This window comes from Phoca vitulina, unplaced genomic scaffold (genome assembly GCF_004348235.1).
Source record: "Phoca vitulina isolate PV1807 unplaced genomic scaffold, GSC_HSeal_1.0 scaffold18, whole genome shotgun sequence".
Classification (NCBI taxonomy): Eukaryota; Metazoa; Chordata; class Mammalia; order Carnivora; family Phocidae; genus Phoca; species Phoca vitulina.
The window spans coordinates 34,397,255-34,416,638 of NW_022589721.1; the positions used below are offsets into that span (position 1 = coordinate 34,397,255).

At 64.5% G+C, this 19,384-nt stretch overlaps 2 protein-coding genes across 22 annotated transcripts in view; both read right to left on the reverse strand.

The window, feature by feature from the left end:
- Positions 1-302: 302 nt before the first annotated feature.
- Positions 303-3,927, reverse strand: NAPRT (nicotinate phosphoribosyltransferase). 4 transcript variants are annotated; one of them, XM_032415801.1, is made up of 13 exons: positions 3,684-3,927; positions 3,407-3,495; positions 3,196-3,278; positions 2,802-2,932; positions 2,559-2,674; positions 2,160-2,356; positions 1,939-2,079; positions 1,550-1,634; positions 1,373-1,453; positions 1,178-1,280; positions 940-1,094; positions 743-850; positions 303-661 (listed from the first exon to the last, which is right to left on the reverse strand). In XM_032415801.1, the coding sequence occupies exons 1-13, from the start codon at positions 3,907-3,909 to the stop codon at positions 599-601; spliced, it is 1,578 nt and encodes a 525-aa protein (XP_032271692.1). In that variant the 5' UTR covers positions 3,910-3,927; the 3' UTR covers positions 303-598. The 4 variants fall into 4 exon arrangements, with proteins under 4 accessions (XP_032271692.1, XP_032271691.1, XP_032271693.1 ...); XM_032415800.1 differs by having other exon boundaries at positions 3,368-3,495; XM_032415802.1 differs by lacking the exon at positions 1,178-1,280 and having other exon boundaries at positions 940-1,125; positions 3,368-3,495.
- A 1,075-nt stretch (positions 3,928-5,002) lies between these two features.
- The window catches only part of EEF1D (eukaryotic translation elongation factor 1 delta), a 29,816-nt gene continuing 15,434 nt past the window's right edge, over positions 5,003-19,384 (reverse strand). The window contains exons 1-12 of one of the 18 annotated variants that reach the window (XM_032415672.1): positions 17,834-18,252; positions 16,192-16,259; positions 15,559-15,664; positions 15,194-15,208; positions 11,836-12,920; positions 10,029-10,152; positions 9,497-9,568; positions 6,109-6,208; positions 5,920-6,020; positions 5,571-5,789; positions 5,207-5,401; positions 5,003-5,099 (exon numbers count right to left, since the gene is read on the reverse strand). In XM_032415672.1, coding sequence (XP_032271563.1) covers positions 5,061-5,099; positions 5,207-5,401; positions 5,571-5,789; positions 5,920-6,020; positions 6,109-6,208; positions 9,497-9,568; positions 10,029-10,152; positions 11,836-12,920 — 1,935 coding nt within the window. In that variant the 5' untranslated portion in view covers positions 15,194-15,208; positions 15,559-15,664; positions 16,192-16,259; positions 17,834-18,252 and the 3' untranslated portion in view covers positions 5,003-5,060. The other 17 variants (XM_032415671.1, XM_032415670.1, XM_032415668.1 and 14 more) reach the window with 17 other exon arrangements.

A 19,384-nucleotide genomic window follows, 5' to 3' on the forward strand; every position in this document is an offset into this window, starting at 1 on the left:
GACAGATGGTGGAGCCCAGGAGCACAGTGCCCAGCGGCAGAGTCCTGCAGAGTCCCGCTGCAGCGGCCAGGGACACCTGGGCTTCTCTTGGCTTGGCAGGCTTGAGGCGTCCCACTGACTCCTCCGGGGCACTGCCCTTGGTTGGTGTGGGGTCTGGGGCCATGCTTGGATACAGGAGATCCCCAAGACCCTCCTCCTGGGACCTCAGCCCCACCCCCTGGCTCCCCCTCCCCGGCCTCCTGCAAGAACCCCACCAACTCCTAGGTGGGCACTCTCAGCCTCCCTTTCCCCAGAGCCTTGTCCCGTCCAGCCTCAGATCTGGCCCCACAGTCCAGCTGCACGAGCCTCCGACTACCAGCCTTGGCCTGGTGCCTGGCCACCCTCAGACCCCAGCAAAGGGCAGCCTCCCCCCCTCCCCAGGGCAGAGCCTGGGCCTCCCCCAGGGGGCGTGCACCCAGGCTCTGATCCCTGAGTCCAGCCCACCCTTGGAGGCCCTGGGGGCCAAGTGAGCGGCAGTCCGGGTGAAGAAAGGACACATGACAAGCAGTGCAGGACAGTGAGTGACTCATGTTGATTTCAGGCAGCCCCAGCGCGGTGCTCAGGAGGATTCTCCTGCCCGCAGTCTGGCCACCAGGGCCTGGAGCTTGTCAGACAGCGCCACCTGTAGGAGGAAGAGAGGATGACGGGTGGCCGTAGGCACGGAGGGCACGCGGGCAAGCTGACCACATGGGCGTGCACCCACCCGGTATGGTGCAGGCTGCTGCAGCCGCTTGTGCTCCGGGCTCAGACGGCTCAGGGACAGCTGCGCGAAGGCTCTAGATTCGGCCAGAGACGGGAGGGGCTCGCACAGCTGGGGGAAGAGGGAAGGCAGGGGCTGGGTCAGGGGCCAGGGAACTCAGGTTGAAGGAGCAGACTGAGGGAGCACGTGGAAGCGGCTACCTGTCCCTGCTGGACCCAGAGCCTCAGCAGGGGCTCCACGTGGGCAGGCCTCACGGTACAGGCTCCCTGGGCCCCTCGAGGCCAGACCCTGAGCTCCTGGCCAGCCTGCGGCGCTGCTTCCTCAGCCAACTGCAGCAAATCCAACAGCGGAGACCCTGCGTGCGCGCCAAGAGTAAAGCGGGGGGCCTGGGGACGGGAGAAGGACCGCCGAGGAGCGGGAGGCGTGGGAGGGCCTCACCATCAGCGCCCAGGAGCCGGAAGGCAGCCTTGCTCCCAGGCAGCGTCTGTTTCTCGGGGTCCTCGGTCAGTTTCATTCGGGGTTGGCCTCCCACAGACACCAGCTGCAGACGCGTGTGCTGGGGTTGCTGGACTCCTCTCCCCCAACCCCTGATCCCTCCGGCCCACCCCACTGGGTCCCAGATCCTATCCCGACCTTATAGACGCAGCCCAGGGAAGGCTGGCGGGGACACGTGACCACATTGGTGCCGATACCAATGACGTTGACCTCACTGCCCTGGACGAGGAGAGAGAAGGTGGCACTGAACCTAGCTGACGTCGGCAGGCCCGGGGCCCTCCTGGCCCCCCTCTGGCCTGCCCCTGCCCGCCCCACCTCCTGGGCCAGCCGGGTCAGCTCCTCCTCGTCAATGTTGTTGCTGACAGCGATGGAGACCGATTCCAGCCAGGGCATCTGGAACCTGTGATGGGCAGCCCCTCAGATGTCCCCTGAGGCATCCGGTCACTCTCCCTCTCCAGGTACGCATGCCCCCCACCACTGACAATCTGCCTTCAGCCACATGGGTCTTGGCCTTTTGCTTATGAGCCCCTGGGTGAACCCACCCCTGATTTCCCTGCCAAGGTCCCAATGTCTCTGCTGCGGTAGCAACCAGATCAGATCTCCTCACTCTGGGAGGGACAAACTGCTCTCTCCTCTGCCCCATCCCAACGTTCCTGCCGCCAACAGGATCTCTCAGTAGGCATAACCCGTCCCAGGTGACTCACTGGGCCGAAATGCTCCTGAAGACCCTGCGGATCTCCTGGGCCTGCTGCAGCAAGTCACCACTGTCCAATCTTACACCCACTGCCCGGTAGCCCAGCTCCCCCAGGGCCAGGGCTACTGCCAGAAAGTTAGGAAGACCGCTCCTGCCAGCAGGAAGGAGAAGGGTCGGTGAGAGGCCACAGCTGCTCTGCAGAGCCCACCCAGGGGAGGACCTGGGCCTCACCTCTGCACGCTGTAGGTGTCCAGCAGGCCCTGGAAGGCCCGGGGAAAAGCCAGGGCATAGGCCACAAAGGCTGCCCGCTCCCCCCGGTGGGGCTCCTGCACCCCCAGTCCCAGATGGGCACACACGCGATCCAGCCATGCCTCCGCACAAGCAGCCAGATCCACCCTGGGGCCCTGACTGGCAGCTGGAGCCAACATCTACGGAAAGGGGTCGGTGAAGGCTGGGCAGCCCACAGTGCAGGCTGAGGACTGGCTGACCGCCGGCTGAGGGTCTGAGCAGGGGTGAGGCCAGCACTACCAGCTTCCCAGCACTGGGGCTACCTGCCGGGGGCTCAGGTGGGCAAGGACTGGCTGTGGGGTCTGCCCTCTGGAGCGCACTGGGGGCGTGAGGGGTACTGACCGGGTCGGGGGGCACCTCAGTGCCCAAAAAGGAAGTGATGAAAGAGTGTGCCAGGGTTCCGGCCAGGGGCACGCCCCGCAGCTGTCCTGCGAGCACATTGCTGCTGCCGTCGAAGCCTGAGCCAGGGGGTCAGGAGGGCGTCAGGCGGGCATCAGACGGGGCCGGAGGGTGTCTGGCGGGTGTCCTCCTTCCCCGGCCCCTGCCTCCCTCCTCAGGCTCTTGCCTCCCTCCTCGGGCTCTTACCGCCCAAGTAGCTATAGGTAGAGGCGGTAAGACCCCCATCCGGGCCCTGGGCTCGCCGCAGCCCCATCTCCAACAGCCGCTTCTTCGGACCCGCGATCAGGCGAAGCCGCGCAGCGTTGGTGGCGATGAGGCTGTCGGGGACAAGGGAGCAGGGGACCTGTGGTGAGGGTCACGAAGTCACCGCGGACCTGGGCCCCCTTCGCGGCCCTCCACAGTGGGCGCGGGAGGCCCCTCTCCAGAGCCCTGGCCCCGCGCTCCGCTTCCTGGTTGGAACTACTCCCCATCCCAAAGGCTCGCCGCCCCCCCCGGAAGTCCCCGCTCGTCGTCCCGGGGCCCGGCTCCTCCCCCGGGGCTGCCTCCAGGCCGGCGGGGTCCCACCCGGGCGGGGCCCCACCTGGCGTAGCTGACGAGGCAGAGGAGGGGCGTCTCCAGCAGCTGCACCACCAGGAGCGGCCCGCACACCTGCAGCAAGGGCACCTGCCGCGGGGGGGCGGGGGGGGTCAGCTCGGCGCCGCCCGGCGCGCTCGGGCCCACGCCCTCTGCCCCCCGCTCACCCTGCAACTCACGCCGGGGAAGGCGAGGGAGCCCTCGGGCAGAGCCCGCACCGTCACATCGGAGCAGTCGAGGGCACGAAGGTGCTCGAAGAACGCGGGGTCCGTGTCGGGCGGCAGCACCGAGGCCAGAAACTGCACGTCTGGGGGTGACAGAGGCCCTCGTGGGCTGGAGCTAGCGCAGGCCGTGGGACTCGTCGGGGCCGGGGCCGTCGGGCCATGGGGGACTCTGGTCCGGGGCTCTCAGGCGGGGGGTGGGGGAGGGAAAGACGCGCCTAGTGGCAGGTGTCCAGCAGGGTCGTGGGGGCTGGCCGGGCTAGGGTGGAGCTACCTGCGTCCTGCAAGCGGAAGGCGCGCAGGAAACGCACGCAGTCGCGCAGCCCGGCGGCCAGGGCGAAGGCGCCGCCGAACGGGCCGCCGCGGAAGAAGAGCTCGAACTCCGCCTGCTCCCGCGCCCGCCCCGCGTGCCAGTAGCCCAGCGCCATGGTGGCCTGGTAGAGGTCGGTGAGCAGCGGCCGGGCCGCCGCGAGCGCCTCGGGGTCCTGCTCCGCCGCCATTCCGCCCCGGCGCCCGGACTCCGGCCCGCGCCCCGCGCCCCGCGCCCCGCCCCGCGCCCACGTGACGCCCCGCCCGCGGTCTGACCGGGGCCCCGCCCCCTGGCAGGGCAACTCTCGCCGCGGGGCCCGAGGCCGCGCTAAGGCCACGCCCAGCCTGCCCTGGGGAGGGGCGGCAGGCGCGGGGACTCTAGAATCCGCTCCGAGGGGGCCCGTCGGTGGTGCTGACAGAGCAAGAGGCCCCCAGGCCCCCGCCATCAAGGGGGGCAGTCCATTCCCGTGCGGCTTGGGCCCCTGGAGGGCACCAGTTCAGACCAGAAGTAACCACAGCCCACACCCTTTGTCCCCAACTCAGAGCGGCTCTCACCAGCCACGCTGGCCAACGGTTCAGGGGCGGGCTGCCAGTGCCAAGTACCGCCCAGACAGGACCGTGGGCACGACTCCGCAGGGCGATTTATCCCGGGCCTGCCCAGGGGGAGGGGCAGGCCCCAGAGCAGACAGGGCAGCGCCCTGCCGCTGGAGCAGCAGGGGCCTCCTCTAAGGAATCGGCCAGGCACCTTGGACATGCTGGGGGGCCTGGCAGGGTTTCCCACAGGTCACACTTGGGGGGCCCATGACTGGTCACAGCAGCAGGGCCAGGACGGCCACTGGAACCTTTCTTCCCTGGACACTTTTGCTCCCCTGGGGTCAGCTCAGCAGGGAATGGAACCCAGAGGAGGCGGAGTGGAGAGGGCTCCTGTGCCTCAGGGGGACTGGAAGCCCCTGCAAAGCCGCCAACGCGTGCTGTTTCTGGCTTCAACAGCTTGAACCTGGTGTGGTACTTGTAACCGAGGGGTGAGTGCCATCAGGAGGGCAGCCAAGAGGCAGAGAAGGGGCAGACGGGGAGTGAGCACAGCCACAAGAACGCTGTGCAGAGACCAAGAAAGGGGAGGACAGTGCTGGGCCCCAGGGTCACTGGCAGAGAAGGACCAAGACAGACGGGGGCCCAGCTGGGACACTAATGAGACGCAGGCCAAGCGTGAGGCCTGGAGCTTGGCCGTGCCGCTCACTGAATGTGCCCGCCCCCTGGGCCCAGACGAGGACAGGAGCCAGAGAGTGCGATCTCAGTCTTTAATGGCTGCGGGGCCTCCCACACCCAGGCCCGGTGCTCGGGCTCAGATCTTGTTGAAAGCAGCAATGTCGACACTCTGCACCTGAGGAGGAGGGAGGCCAGTGGTCACATGGGGCCCAGCTTCCCGAAGACCCACCCACTCTGGCCACCTGCCTGGCCAGGGGTTTGCTTGGGGGCCTGGCCACTCACGTGCTCCTCGAACTTGGTGATCTCCTCCTCCAGCAGGTCGGTCCCCACTTTGTCGTCCTCCACCACACACTGGATCTGTAGCTTACGGATGCCGTAGCCCACGGGCACCAGCTTGGAGCCCCCCCAGGTCAGCCCGTCTAACTGGATGGAGCGCACGCAGGCCTCCAGCTGGGCCATGTCTGTCTCATCGTCCCACTGGGGGGAAAAGGGGTGGAGAGGCTGGGTCAGGAGCCTGCAGACCCCAGGGAGTGTCCCCTGCTTCCCGCAGAGCACAGCAGAGCAGGCAGCCCTCACAGGGCCCCGGGTGCGGTCTAGCCTGACAGCCCCACTGGGACATGGGGCGGGGGAGAGGCGCGCCACTCACAGGCTTGACGTCCAGGAGGATGGAGGACTTGGCCACCAGCACAGGCTTCTTGGCCTTCTTCTCGGCGTACTGCCGTAACCGCTCCTCGCGCAGCCGCGCTGCCTCCTTGTCCTCCTCCTCATCGCTGCCGAACAGGTCGATGGCATCATCCTCATCGTCCTCTGTGGCAGGGGCCGCCTTCCTGGCAGGGGGCTCCGCTTGGCGCATGGGGGACACGTGCTGCCATTGGGGAGGGAGGCTGAGGCCTGTGCCACCGGGGCCCCAGTGGGGGTGAGGGCCAGGAGCACCTTCTGCCACCCGCCTCCGCAGTGCCCAGGCGGAGGGCCCCTGGTCTGAGAAGGGTACTCACCTGGGTCTGCGGGGCTGTGGCCCGATGGGCAGGCGAGCTCTTCTCTAGCACGCTCAGCCGGGCCTCCAGCCTGGAGACAGCCTGCTGCAGATCCTGCACCACTACAGGAGCAAAGGGGGTGCCGGTCAGAGGGCAGGGAGGCCAGCGCGGGGCGGGGGGGCGTCCCACCCATTAGGCCCAGGGACTCACCGCCTCGCAGGCTCTGATTCTCCACTTCCAGGCTGGTGATCCGGATGGCGAGCTCACTGTGATCTCCGCTGGGTCCGCTGGAGGCCCCAGGGCCCGAGCTCTGTAAGGCAGGGGGAAGGTGAGGATGCGTCACCCCAGCCTGCTCTCGGGGTCCCCCTGTTCACAGCCACTGAGAACCAGAACCCTAACATGGCGGGGAGACCTGCTGGACACTAGGAAGACGCTCCTGTCAGCCCCACTGGGTCCACTTGGGATATTCCAGCCCCGAAAGTGGGGAGGAAGCCCTGTGAGCATGAACCCAAGCAGGAAGCACAGGGCCCAGAGGAGCAATGGCATGGAGGTGGTGCAGAACCCACAGCCTGGCTGTCACTGTCCCTCAGGGCAGGAGGAAGCAGACCACATATGGCCCTGGGACAGCCTGGGCCACGGTGGGGCCGGGCAGCACAGCTTGGAACTGGACACAGGAGGGAAGGGGGTTCAGGGGCCAGTGAAGTAGGAGAAGAGAGCTTTCCTGTGTGCGTGCAGCCACTCCATAGCACCTTGCCTTCCCCAGGCCATACACCTGCCACCTGGCTCATGGAGCTGGCCCTCGAAGGCTCTGGGTGACCCGGGGCACACAGCTGCCTGCCAGCCTCCCTTGGGTTCCTCCCTGACCGGGAGCCCCTCAGCAGGGCACCACACCTCAAGCCCGAGTTACACCTCAGGGACCTACACATACACCCACCAGAGTGGACAGGAGGACAGAGTGTACCTGGCCCTTTCGTGAGGGCAAGCCCCACGGCCTCCTCCTCTGCTCAACACACCCCCAAATCACAGACAAGCTAAAGGTCCCCAGAAAGGACAGGCGCCCGGCTCCCTGCTGGGGGTCAGTGAGCAATGCAAGGCCAATGCTATCTATCCCGTGACCCACTAGCTCCCCATCTGGCTCCTAGCAGACCCAGCCAAAGGCAGAGACCGGGCGCCATGCAGCTGGGGCAGGATACCGGCACCAGGGTGGGCTCTGCTCACGGCACTCCGCTCCTTCAGCTCAACCCCCTCGCTCCACCAATGGAAAGCTGTGCTGGACTCGCTCACGTCTTGGCCGCCACCACCTGGCATGTGGCCTCCTCTCCAGCCTGTTTCCCCAGCACTCAGCTCTCTATGCCACGCTCACTAGCATTTCCCCACAGTTTCCATCACACAGGGACGAAATCCCGACCACCCTCCTCCTGTTCTACCAGGCCGCACACCCAGGCCCGGCTCCCATCTCCGCAAGCTCCCCGCAGCCGCCTCTCCTGGGGGCTCCGTACCTGTCGAGCAAACGCATCCGGGCCCGGCCGCAGGCTGGTGCCTCAAGCCTTTGCCCTGGTGTCACCACTGAGTGGGGACTGCCTGCTGACAGGTCCCAAGGGTGCAAGCTCCAGGCAAGGCCCCACCTGGCACAAGGCCGAAGTGGTGAGCAGAGACCACGGTGCTGGCGACCACTGGGTTAACCACCACCGGGCCCTGCATGCCCTCAAGTCTCTCACCGAAGTCTATGCCCTGGGAGGACCTCACCCACCCCGACTGTGACCCAGGCAAGGAATGAGGATGCCAGGCAGTCTAGGGCCCCCAACCCCAGCCTGTGAGGCAGACCTAGGCTACCCTGTCTAGTCCTGGCCTGTGACAGTGGGCCACAGGGGACAGTGCCACCTTCCATCCCCACATCCAACCCTGCCCCTGGCACCATACACGATTCCCAGGAAGCTCTGGGTTCTAAGGTCACAGTGGCTGCTGAGCTCTCTCCAACCCAAATCCAAGCCTGGGGCTGGGCCAGCAATGTCCTTCCTGGGTCCCTGTTATTGGTTGAAGGACACTCCTCTGAAGTTCCCACCACTATCACAGAACAGGGGCTTATTTGGAGATCGGGCCTTTACAGTGGTAATCCAGTTATAATGTGGTCATTAAGGTGGCCCTAATTCTGACTAGTGTCCTCATAGAAGAAAATCTGGACAGACACCCGGAGGGAACACAATGTAAAGACACAGGAGAACGAGGGCCACGCACGTGCCCAGGAGAGGACTCAGAACCTGCCCACACCTTGACCTTTGACTTCTAGCTTCCAGACTGAGAAAATAAAGTGTGCTTGTTTAAGTCCCTGGTCTGGGGTGCTTTGTTACAGCAACCCCAGCAAACCAGCCCCCAAGTGCTAGCAGGACGCCCACATGCTTTCCCCAAGACCAGGACACAGCAGTCAACCCCCAACACAGCCAGGGCACCCTGAGGGCCAGAGGAAGAGTTCCTGCAGCCCAAGAACCCCCAGGGCAGCCGGCCCCGGAGCTGCTTAGCTCCCCAGCCCTGGCCTTCTGGGGGCTGGAATCCCGCACACTGGGCTGGTTGCGAGGCGACAGCAAGTGGGGGCCAAGCATAAAGCAGTGGCAACAGCCCCCGGGGTTTGTCGAGAGCTGTCCCGCCCAGCCGTGGCAGGCAGAGGCTCCCGAACTTGCCCACGTGCTAATCCCCAAAGCCAACAAAACGATGACCTCAGGTGGCAAAAGGGACGCTGCCCATAGGACAAAGTGGAGGCTCTGCAGATGGGGAAATGCTCCTGGGTTATCTGCGCGGGCCCCGTGTCAGTGAGAAGCAGACAGAAGGAGACATGAGATGTCGCTGGGGCCACGGCTCAGCCGGCTAGAAGCCACAGGCCAAGGGACAAGGGAGGCTTCTTCAAGGTGGGTAAGGCAATGAAAGAGTCTTTCCTAAAGTCTCCAGAAGAAACACAACTCTGACGATACTCCGCCTTCAAGGACAGGGTACCACGTGTCCCAGAGGGAGAATGAGGTCCTGACCCCCCCGGCTAGGAAGGCAGAGAAGCAGGTCTGTCTCCTCCTAGGGACACACCTGCCCAGCCAGGCTGGAAACAGAGCTGGACATGGACCTGTCCTCCTCTCTTGATCCCATCTGGGACCTGGAGGCTGAACTGGGCTGCACGGCCCCTGTCTGGGCCTCAAAGTCTGTCATTTGGCCTCCACACAGCCCGTGAACCCATCTCTCTGGGGAGGCAGGGCCTAGGGAGCAAGAGAAAGGGGCAGCAAATGCCGCCGCTCACACTCCTCCCCAAGCAGGGTGCAAAGCAAGGAGGCCGCCCCCAGGCCTGTGCCTGCGGAGTGCGCTGGAGAACCACGGTGTTGGCCCAGGGATGGCGCTGAGCGGCAGTCAGGGTGAGCGCAGGAAGGCGTCCTGGGCGACCGCCAGCAAGCAGGCGAGAGGCACAGCAAGGAAGGCTTCCGTAGTGGTGGGAGTGTAGGTGCCCGCCCCAGCGGGAATCCAGCTCCGTACGCCTCGCCCTAACTGTGTCCCGAGGGCCGAGTGCTCAGCAGCAGGACTGGGGGCAGAGTGGACACGCCAGTGCGAGCCTGCGGGTACTCACGCCGGCCAGGGATTTCTGGATGTTTTCTCTGGCTCTTGCAATGTCTCGAAGGATCACGCTGGCGCCGTTCTCCTACACAGACAGTGCACAAGAAACCAGGCTTTTTTTTTTTTTTCATTAAAACAATTTTAATTAAAAAAAAAGAGAGAGAGAGAAACCCTCCTATGGAGAGCAAGCGAGCAAGCAAGAGCTGTGCAGAGTGAAAGCTCAGCGGGACGGCAAGGAGCGCAAGGAGCTCGAGTCTGCCAGTCTTGTAGCCGTGACAACAGGGCCTGAGGGACACCCGGTCTGCAGGCCCAGCCCAGGCCCACCCCATCCTGATGGGCACCAGCGTGCCCACTGGTCTGAGATGGTGGAAGTGGACAGTCTGCCCCGTGCCATCGCGCGAGCAGATCCAGAACCCCAGGAGCCATCTGGGGTCACACCTCCAAAGACCCCACCATCAGCACCCGGAGCAGAGCCACCTGGGCCCAACATGCCTCTGCCCTCCCGATGCTGGCACAGTCCCCCAATGCGCCGAGTACATCCCTACCTGGCGCGAGGAGCCAGCCACAGGCCCGTTCATCTGCTCGTAGAATTTTCTTTCTGCATCATCATATTTGAACTTGTCAAACCAGATCTTCTCGTGCGCTAGGAAGTTTGTAGCCATTTTCCTGCTGGAAAGGGGAGGAGAGACTAAGTCGGCTGGAAGGAAAGGGTGCCTCTCTGAAGGCCCTAGGCCTGGCCCGCACGAGCGCCCCACCAACAGCCCAGAAACCAAGGGTGCAGGGGGATCAGGGGTCCGGGTCAGAGCACAGGGGGTCTCGGCATGGCTGAACCAGCCCCCCCACACCATCCCTGCTCCCGCCCCTTTGGTCCTCAGGTTGGCAGTTCCCAGGCTTGTCCCCAAGACCAGCGGCTCTCAAACTGGGGCGAGGAACTTCTGGGGGTCCCCAGGGTCCTCCCGTTCCAACCACACATCTGTGCAAGGCTCAATTTATGTCCATCAAACAATTCACACCAACAGACTGAATGCAGAAGCAAGCATAAGAATCCAGCTGCCTCCTGTTAAGCAAGACACTAAAGAGATTTGCAGAGAATGTCGATCAAGGCCACTGCTCACTGAGCTGTTGTTTCGGGAAAACCATCACTCGTAAGAACAAGTCATTAACAGTAACAAGGAACAAACTTTTCAACGAATAAAGTACTTTCACGATTTCTGTTTTCTATGCTAACGTGGCAAAAATCGAGATATAAGAGAAGCTCTTTGGGGTCCGGAGGCCAGTAAGTTCGAGAACTGCAGCTCTCCACCAGGAGCCACACTAGGCCTGCCTGCCCTCCTCCACTGAGCAAAGCCCCTCCTGTTCCTGACCCAGGGCCACAGAAATGGACCCGATGACACCACTTCTCTGTGCCGAGGGCCCCAGGCTATCACTGGACCTCACCAACTGCGCCCTTGGTGACAAGGGGGCTAGGTCCCATGACTCTCCTCCACCCACCCCTGTAACCCTGTCAGGAGGAGCCAGGCCACTATGGACAGTTTAGCTCCATGCCCCCCCCACAATGCCAACAGGACACAAGGGGTCCCACACACCAAGGTTTGGATTCTGTCAAACCAGCAAATCCGACCCCACCGAGGAGGTGCGGGGCTGCTGACGGGAACGCGGGGTTGGGATGGTGCGGCTTCCCTGAGGCCTGGCCCGCACAGCCACCCACAACCCACACCCTCCCGCTGCCGCCCGTGCCCCTTCCCTCAGAGCCGGTCATCTCTGCCCAGCCACCCGCCTCCACCCCTGCCCTTCCCCAGGCTCTGGCATCCAAGGACCACTGCTGGTACCACACAGAACCCTCCTGGGGCAAGCCCTGGGTCCCCAGCAGAAGGCAAGTAAGCCTCGTCCAGGGGTGTCCTTCAGACCAAGTGGCTCAATGGACAGCATGCTGGTGTCCCAGAGACACTCACCTCACCTTAGAGGTGGTTCCAGACGAGGGAGGCAGGAGGGACGTGCCGGTTCCCACGCCTTCCCCAGTGGGGCTCGGGCCAGGAGCCTTCAACACTCCCCCTGCCCTGACCTGTGACAGCCACAGGGGACTCTGGGAGTTGCCCAGTCCAAAGGGAAACCCTACACAAGGCAGACTTGGCCCCGTGCTAACCCCTTCCCACCCCCAACAGCCCCAAACCTTGGAGGTTTTTGCTGCGCTGCCCCAGGAACTACCTCTGCCCAACCCACTCCTGTGTCCAACTTAGCCAGGTCCAGGAGTGTCGGGGACAGCCACGCCGGGGCGGGGGTGGGGACAAGAGCAGGCAGGGCCCCAGCCGGGGGAAGCCCCGGCCAGGAACCCGCACGGCATGTTTCTCCTACTTGGGTCTCAGGCTGGACATGGACGGGCCAGGCCGGGCACCAGGTCGGTGAGCCAGGGAAGCAGCTTCGAGGCGCCAGGCCATGCGGAGGGCCTCAGCAGCGTGGTGACGGCACTCTGCGCTGTCATAGGCGGGCTTGCTGAGCCAGGGGGCCTCGGCGTCCTTGTGCAGGAAGTACCAGTAGGGCAGGGCAGACGAGGCCTCCCCATCAACCCGCCGAGGCCCGGCCCGCTTGCTTCCCACGGCGTTTCGGCCCCGCCGGTCTCTGCGGCCCCGCCGGGCCCCCTCAGCCTGGCCCGCTCGCTCCTGCAGGCGCACCTTCCCGGGGGGGTGGCCGTCAAACATGGCCTCGTAGAAGCCCCTCTCGGCTGCGTCGTACTGGGGCTTCTCCAGCCACACCTCCCGCACCAGCGCCTGCAGGCTGCCCCGTGGGGACTGGGGGTTGGCCAGGGGGCCGCGCTGCTGGGTGAGCGCCAGGTCGGGGGCGGCTGCCTGCTGGCCCGTGTCACAAGCCCCCTGCCTGCCGCTCCCGTCGGCGGCCAACAGCAAGGCTTGAGACCACTCCACAAATGCCCGTTCGGCCTGGTCGAAGGAAGACTTGTTGACCCAGATGCCCCAGGTCACGTGGTGGCAGGCCACCTGGCTTCCGTGCGTGCAGGGGCCCCGGGGGGCCAGGGAGGCTGGCTGGGCGGCCGCATCTGCCAGCCTCTGGCGGTACGAGCTCTCTGCCTGGTCAAACATTGGCTTGTCCAGCCAAACGTGGTCGGCTGAGAGGCCCACGAGGGCCAGGTCTGCCTGGCCGAACCAGCTCTTTGGGGAGCGCTTCCTCTTCTTCTGCAGAGGCTTCTTTCCGTCGTGGCTCTTCCTGGGGTCCCTCGTGCTGCCGCCGTCAGGGGCATCGGCCTCCTCAGCGTCCTTGGCCTCCTCCGGCCCTGGCCCATTCACGGCTGGCCCCTCAGCCGGGAGCTGCTGGGTGGTGGCGGCTCGTGTGGCCTCCTGCTCGTAGAAACGCTGCTCGGCCTCCCCATACTTCTGCTTGTCCTCCCAGACAGTCTCCAGGGCACAGGAGGCTTTCCCGCTCCTCATCTTCCGCACAGCGTTAAAAAGCAAGCACAAGAAGGCAGTTGCAACACAGCGGGCCACGGGAGGATGGCGCCCCCACCCCCCTCCTCAGCCTGACTCTTGGGGCTGGCTGGGCCGGGGAGGGCTCCCCAATGGGGGTGCCATGCGGTAACAAGCAAGGACTTAAGAGCCAAGTCCACAGGAAACTCAGTAAATCAAAAAACAAACACGTCTGTGTGTGTGTGTGTAACTGTAAAACGAATCTTTTCTTAGGCACCCAGGCTCTGCACAGGGGTCTAGACAACACTGTTTCCAAACTTCAGCATCCACAGGGAGCTGCTAAATAACATACAGGGTGCACTCAGTTAATCCGACTTTCATACACAACAACAAATAATTCTCAGAATCAATACGTTCCATGAAACACGACATTTGTGCTGAAAAATTACTCACTGCTTGTCTACAATTTTAACCTGACGTCCTTTGATTTTGCTGCATTTGGCACCTTGCCTGCCACACTGGTGCTTCCAGTTTCCAGAAACACGCTTGGCGGTCTCTAAGGACGGCCCCCCCTGCCCTATAGCAGTGCACACCCACCACGGGCCACACCACCATCCAAAGCAGCACACGCTCCAAGGGGAGCTGCCAAGGGTCTCAGATGAGGGACAGCCTCTCAGGGGGCGGCTGGGAGCAGTGGGTGGAGGGCCTGCCTTTGCAGGGCCACATCGGGGAAGAACCAGGCTCCCCATCAGCTCACAGCCCTGGCCATACCTATAGCTACAGGGGGCCACCTGAGACTCTCTGGGCCCTAGGGTGTTAGGACGCCCTTCCCGCCTTTCAGTGCCATCTGACGTAAGGGGCTGCATCACCAGGATTGAGGTGGAAGACAGGTTGGGGGCTCTGTGTCCCATCTGCTATGGTGGACAAGCCCCCAGCTTCTTAGCTAGAGGTGGTGTTCTCTCCAGCTTGGAGACCTCGGTCATCTGAACTGAGGGGTCACCACCGCCACCACCACAGCCTCTGGCCGGGAGCGGCTCAAGCCCAGAAAGGCCCAGAAAGGCCCAGAAGCCAGTCTGCTCTTAGGGTGTACCTAGTGGTCTGAGCTCACACTCAGCTGGCTTCTAGAGGAACGGCTGTCAGCAGCAGAGAGATCCCTTCCAGCCACAGATCCGACTCCGGGCCCTGCTCCCCCAAAGCAGAAGTGTCCACACCGACTGCCCAACACCCAGAAGCTAACTTGCCGGGGGGCTGAGCAGGGTCCCCTCAGGTCATCCCCGCTGTCCCCTGCTTCTGTGGGGTCATGCAGTGTAGCCTATGTGAGGGCAGCCACCGGCTGGGCCCTCATCCCCAGGAGACAAGGTCTCCACCGGGAGGACAGCAGAGCCCCCCACCAGTACAGAATCACCATCCCTTTCCTGACAGCCCAATCAAAACTGAAACCTGCTTCTCATTACCAGTGGGACACGTCAGCTGTCCACCAGGATTTGGCAGAAGAGCCCCCATGTACCGTGAAGGGACATGCTGGGAGCCTCTAATGGCTCAGGCTTGGAGAGAGCCCCGGGCCACCCCCTTGTGCCTTCCCCCCCGGCCGGCAGTGGTGCTTACCGAGGCCAGGCTGGCGGCAGAGGCGGTGGTGGGAGGCAGGGGCGTGTGCCCAGGAGGCAAGGCATTGTGACATCACCCACTGTCCCTGAGGGGACGGCAGGCCAATCGGGCAGGGCGTGTCTGCCCTTCAGTCTTTCTGGCACCCAGCCCCTGGCAGACCCTCACCAGAGCAGCCCAGAGCTGGGTTGGTTGGGCCCGTTCAGCTGCACCCACTAGGCTGACCCCCAGGGTTGAAGCCCTGCCAGACCCCATTGGCCTAAGTGCTGTCCTTGACTCCTGTCATCACACCAGACTCTGCTCACAGCTCTGGGGCTGCTGCACCTCAGGGAGGGGAAGCTGCTTAAGACGTCTCAGGAGAATGAGGGATGTGGCCTGTACCAGGGGCCAGCTGGGGCCGCGGCTCCATGCTCAGCCCAGAGGCGGCAGGCCGCTCCCAGCCTGCTCAGGGGCTGCCCCCTCCCTGAGGCAGAAACTGGCTCAGCCCAGGGAAGCACCGAGGAAGTTACCGAGATGCCCGCCCCGCGGCTGCCCTACTCCGCAGGATCAAAGCCAACCACGGCAAACCCAGACCTCTGTGCTGCAGACACGGGGACGGAGGCCCGGCAGCCGGCCCCACGTGCTGGGACACGTGGGCTGGGGGCTCCCTGGCTGAGGCGACGGGAACGCGGCGGCAGGGACAGCTGGGTACTTACTTTCACTTCGGTCTCCTAGGACGGCATGAAGAGAAAGCAGCAAGGTTAGAGGCAGTCAGAAAGGGCAGCACAGCACGCTGGAAGGCCTTTGCAGAGGTGCTTGGGAAGGTGCCGTGGAGGGGTGTGGTGGGGCGGACCGAAGACGAACACCCAGCAGACCCACCGCCCGAATCCCAGAAGGCAAAGGAGTCCACCCCCTTGGGGCAGCGCCACTCGGCCGGCACTTGAAATGAGCAGCTCCTAGGGTTGCTGTTATCTGGAGCCCAGGCAGGCCCCGGGGGACACCATCTGAGCACCCTCCCACCTGTTCCCACCTGGGGAGAGGTCAGCCAGCACCCCAGTGCTCCCAGTACACGGATCCCTACCCAGCCCTGCTGTCACGCTGCCACTAAATCCAGGCTGCTGGACAAGGCATAAGACAACCACGACCGGTCCACGGGCCTCAGCAGCCACCGAGCCCCAGTGCCTGTGCTGGAATAGGACACCGCCATCACACCAGGCTTGAACAAAGACAGTCCTCCCGGTGTGCACACAAGGACAGGGCTTTAGCCCGATCACACACGGGAAAACGGGCCAGAAACACCACGTGCCGCACCCCAAATCCAACAAAGGTGGCAGCCCAGGAGCTGAGGCAGCCAGGCATGGACCTGGTCGCCCAGCAGCCCAGTCACCGGAGCCCTGGAGATCTGCCTCCTTCCTCCAGCAGGAACTCAGCCTCACATGCAGAAGCACGAGAGCACCAGCGTCCGGTCACTGACAGGGACATCCCCGGGGCCCTCGGGGGACATGGCAGACACAAGGACAGCTGCCCCACAGGAGCACGCAGAAGGCCCTGGGCCGGCTGCCTGCACATGGCGGCGAGCCACCCTCACTGGCAACGTCACCCCGAGGCAGTGAAGCCAGTGTTGGGACCAACTACACCCACAGGGACACTGGAGGACCAGGCAGGAGGGGGCTCCTGGCTCCCCCCGCCCCCCATCTCAGATACAAGAGCCCACCTCTACTGCCTCCATCTCCCTCGTCTGAGAGCTCCCATGTTCCAAGAAGAGCTGAACTGAAAACCCATCTGTCCTAGGAGAAAAGCAAGTTTGAGTCTGAATGATCCCCTCAGAGAACAAACGTGCAAGCCTCCAGCCACACAGTGGGGACCCCAGGCTGCCCGAGGACCAGGTGGGCCCCCTCCCCTACCATCTCTCCAGACGGCACGGCAATGGCTAGCCGGTAACAGAGAGAAGCATGAGGAACAAACTTGAGGAACGCCAGAGCACAGACCCAGAAGGAAGGGGCCTCAGGTGTCCCCACCCTCTGCTCCTGAGAGCGGACTGAGCTGGGCCTGGCTACACACAGCCCTTTCTCTGCAACCATCCCAGCCTGGCGCAGTCTGCGTTCTGACTGCAGGGAAATGAGTCCGTGCCCCGAAGCGCAGACAGAGCTCTTCTCAGAGCTGGGACGGGAACCTAGCAGCGGCCCCCCAAAGAACACTCCTGGCTGGAGGGCCTGGAAGGGAAGGGTGTGGCCCGCCGCAGCTGTGCCCACCCAAGGGCCAGGTGCCTGTCAGTCCCTGTGAGCCTGGGTGAATGGGGAAGGTTTCTGGGGAGGGCTGGCCCCTCCCCAGGCTCTGCCCTCCACACCACTTCCCCATCCTCTGGACACCACTCCACCAGTCACACACTCGGAGGAGCTCTGCCCACCTTCCAGGGGAAGTGGGAACCCACATGAGTGTAGGGGGAAGGGAGGGGTCTGCAGGCCAGCTGCATCTCCCCTGGGCCCCCAGAGTCAGACCGTGCTTCACAGCAGTGCTTTCCACGGTACCTTCCGCGTCGGAGGGACAGTGACAAGCACTTGGCATGTCTGAGTGGACAAGGACAGCCGCACAGAGGGGTACCTGCCTCACAGAGGGGTAGCCCGGGACAGCGTGGCTCCACACGCAGGCTAGCTGTGCAAGGCAGGGATGCCACCTGCCTTTTGCAGGGGGAACTCCAAGCCCCACTTAGAAATATAAACCTGTCCTGCTGGCAGAAAGGGGGCCCCTACGCCATCAGATTCAGGGCTCCCACTGCAGCTGCCCGCATCACCCCAGGCAGGCACAACAATGTCCGCACTTCAAATGCCGCAGCCTATCCATTCTATTCTGTCCTAGCTGCCAGAGCCTGGTCTTAGCTGACCAGCCTGATCCCTGTGCCCCCTTCCCTCGGGGAGACCCCAGTACTGCACATGCTTCCCCAACCTTTCTGCGCACACTTGATTCCTCGTGTGTGCGTCCCCAGGCCTCACACACAGTGGACAACTGCAGTGGGGAAAGGAAGCCCCTCAGTCAGTGAGGGGAAGACACCATTGCATCAGATGCCAGAGATAATTTTTTGGTTAATCTTTAAAAAAGAAAAAAAAAATCACCTTCAAGAAAACCGCTTTTGTGAAAACATCGGTCAAGCACCTTTGCCCACCCTGGTAGCCTCACCCTGCTCCCCAGGAGCAACGCTGGGGAGATGGCCCTGCACCAGATCCTCCAGAGGGCAGCTGTCTCCGGCCCATCAAGGGCTCTCCCCAGGCCGTGAACCTCACTGCAAGCCCCACTCCAGAGAAGGGAAGACCGGCCCAGAGGGCACTCCCCAGGACTGGCAGGAGGCCCAGAACACTGACCTACAGAGGTGACAGGTTTGTGTGCCAGTCACTCCGTAAGATGATGCTGTCCACGGGGCTAGGCACAGGAAGGTTCAGGAGGCCCCGGATCCCATCTGAGACAGCCCACTTACAGGCTCAGGGTACCCAAAGGAGGTCGGGGGGTCAGGGCCGCTCCAGCGGACGCCTCCTAAAACATGTCCTTCCCAACCGCAGGTCAAGCCCACTCTCTCAGAGGAGGGATGTGCCAGGGTCAATTAAAGAGGTGCTCCCGCTCGGACAGGGACCCCCTCCCACCAAGTTTAGCCAAAAATTTCTCTTGCTCCGGGTTGGCCCTTCCTTCTGGGAACCCTGACATTGAGCCTCCATCCCACACCACCCCCTTGGCTCCAGGAGGAGCCTTTCCCTCTCCCTTCCGCTCACAGTGCCCCTCTGTCTCCGGGAGGAATTACCCACACCCCTTCAGACACTGGCTGCTACGGCGCTTCCTGCCGGGGCCACCTTATCCAAATCGTGACTCCCGGGCACTCAGAGAACCCGGCGCGTTTCTTTCGAGTCACTCAGCAGACACGTCTTTGCTCTTTCTCGCATCCAAGAACCGTCAGGGTTCCACGAGGGTTGGGCCGGAGCCTGGCCCCCAGGCCCAAGACCGGCGCGCAGCAGGTCCCCAACAAGCGCGTGCTGGACGAAGGAAGAGCCCCTGGCCACCCCCAGCCCCCGGCCTCCGCCCCCGCGCCGGGGCTGCGGCAGGGCGGGGGGCTGCGGCGGGGTCCGGCCGGCCACGTGGCCGCGCGCCCCGCCCCTCTGCGCCCGCCGCACTCGGTCCCCCGCCCCAACGCCCGCACGCCGGCCGCACTGACGCCCCGGGCCCTGACGCCGCAGAGCCGCGGGCGCAACCCGGCCCCCCGCCCCGGCCCCTGGGGGCCCCCGCGGCGCGTGCGGCTCCTCTGGGCGCGGGCTGCGGTACTCACACCTGCCAAGGACGCGGCGACCAAGGAGGAGGGCTCGTGGCGCGGGACGGCTGGGGAAAGGAAAAGGCGGCCAGGCCGCGCACGGGAAATGAAGCAGCGGGATGTACCACGCGCCGCGGACAGCGCACGCAGGGGAGGCGACTCCCGCGCACGGCCCGCCTCGCCGCCAGAGCCCTCTGCGCGACGCGACGCTGCCCGCGGCCGCAAAGACGGAAGGCAGTGGGAGACCACCACGGGGCTCGCTGCGTCCCCACGGGGCCGAAACGGGCAGCCGGGAACAGGACCGCGGCTCGCCCACCCCCCTCCGCTGCCGGCGCAGTGGACTCGTCGGGCCGGGGCGGGGCGGAAGAGCCCGCACGCGCCGGAGGACGCGCGGCGCGGGGCGGGGCCGGGTGGTGCGCGGGGCGGGGCCGGGTGGTGCGCGGGGCGGGGCCGAGTGGCGGGGCCTGCGCGCCTGCGCCCCCAAAGCTGGCGAGACAAAGGGGAGGGCCCGGCCGGCCCCGCCCCCAGCGCCCCGCCCCGCGCGGCCGGCCGGGCCGGCGTGTGGCCCTCGCGCCCCCGCCTCCGCCGCCGCCGTCACCGCCGCCGCCACCGCCGCAGC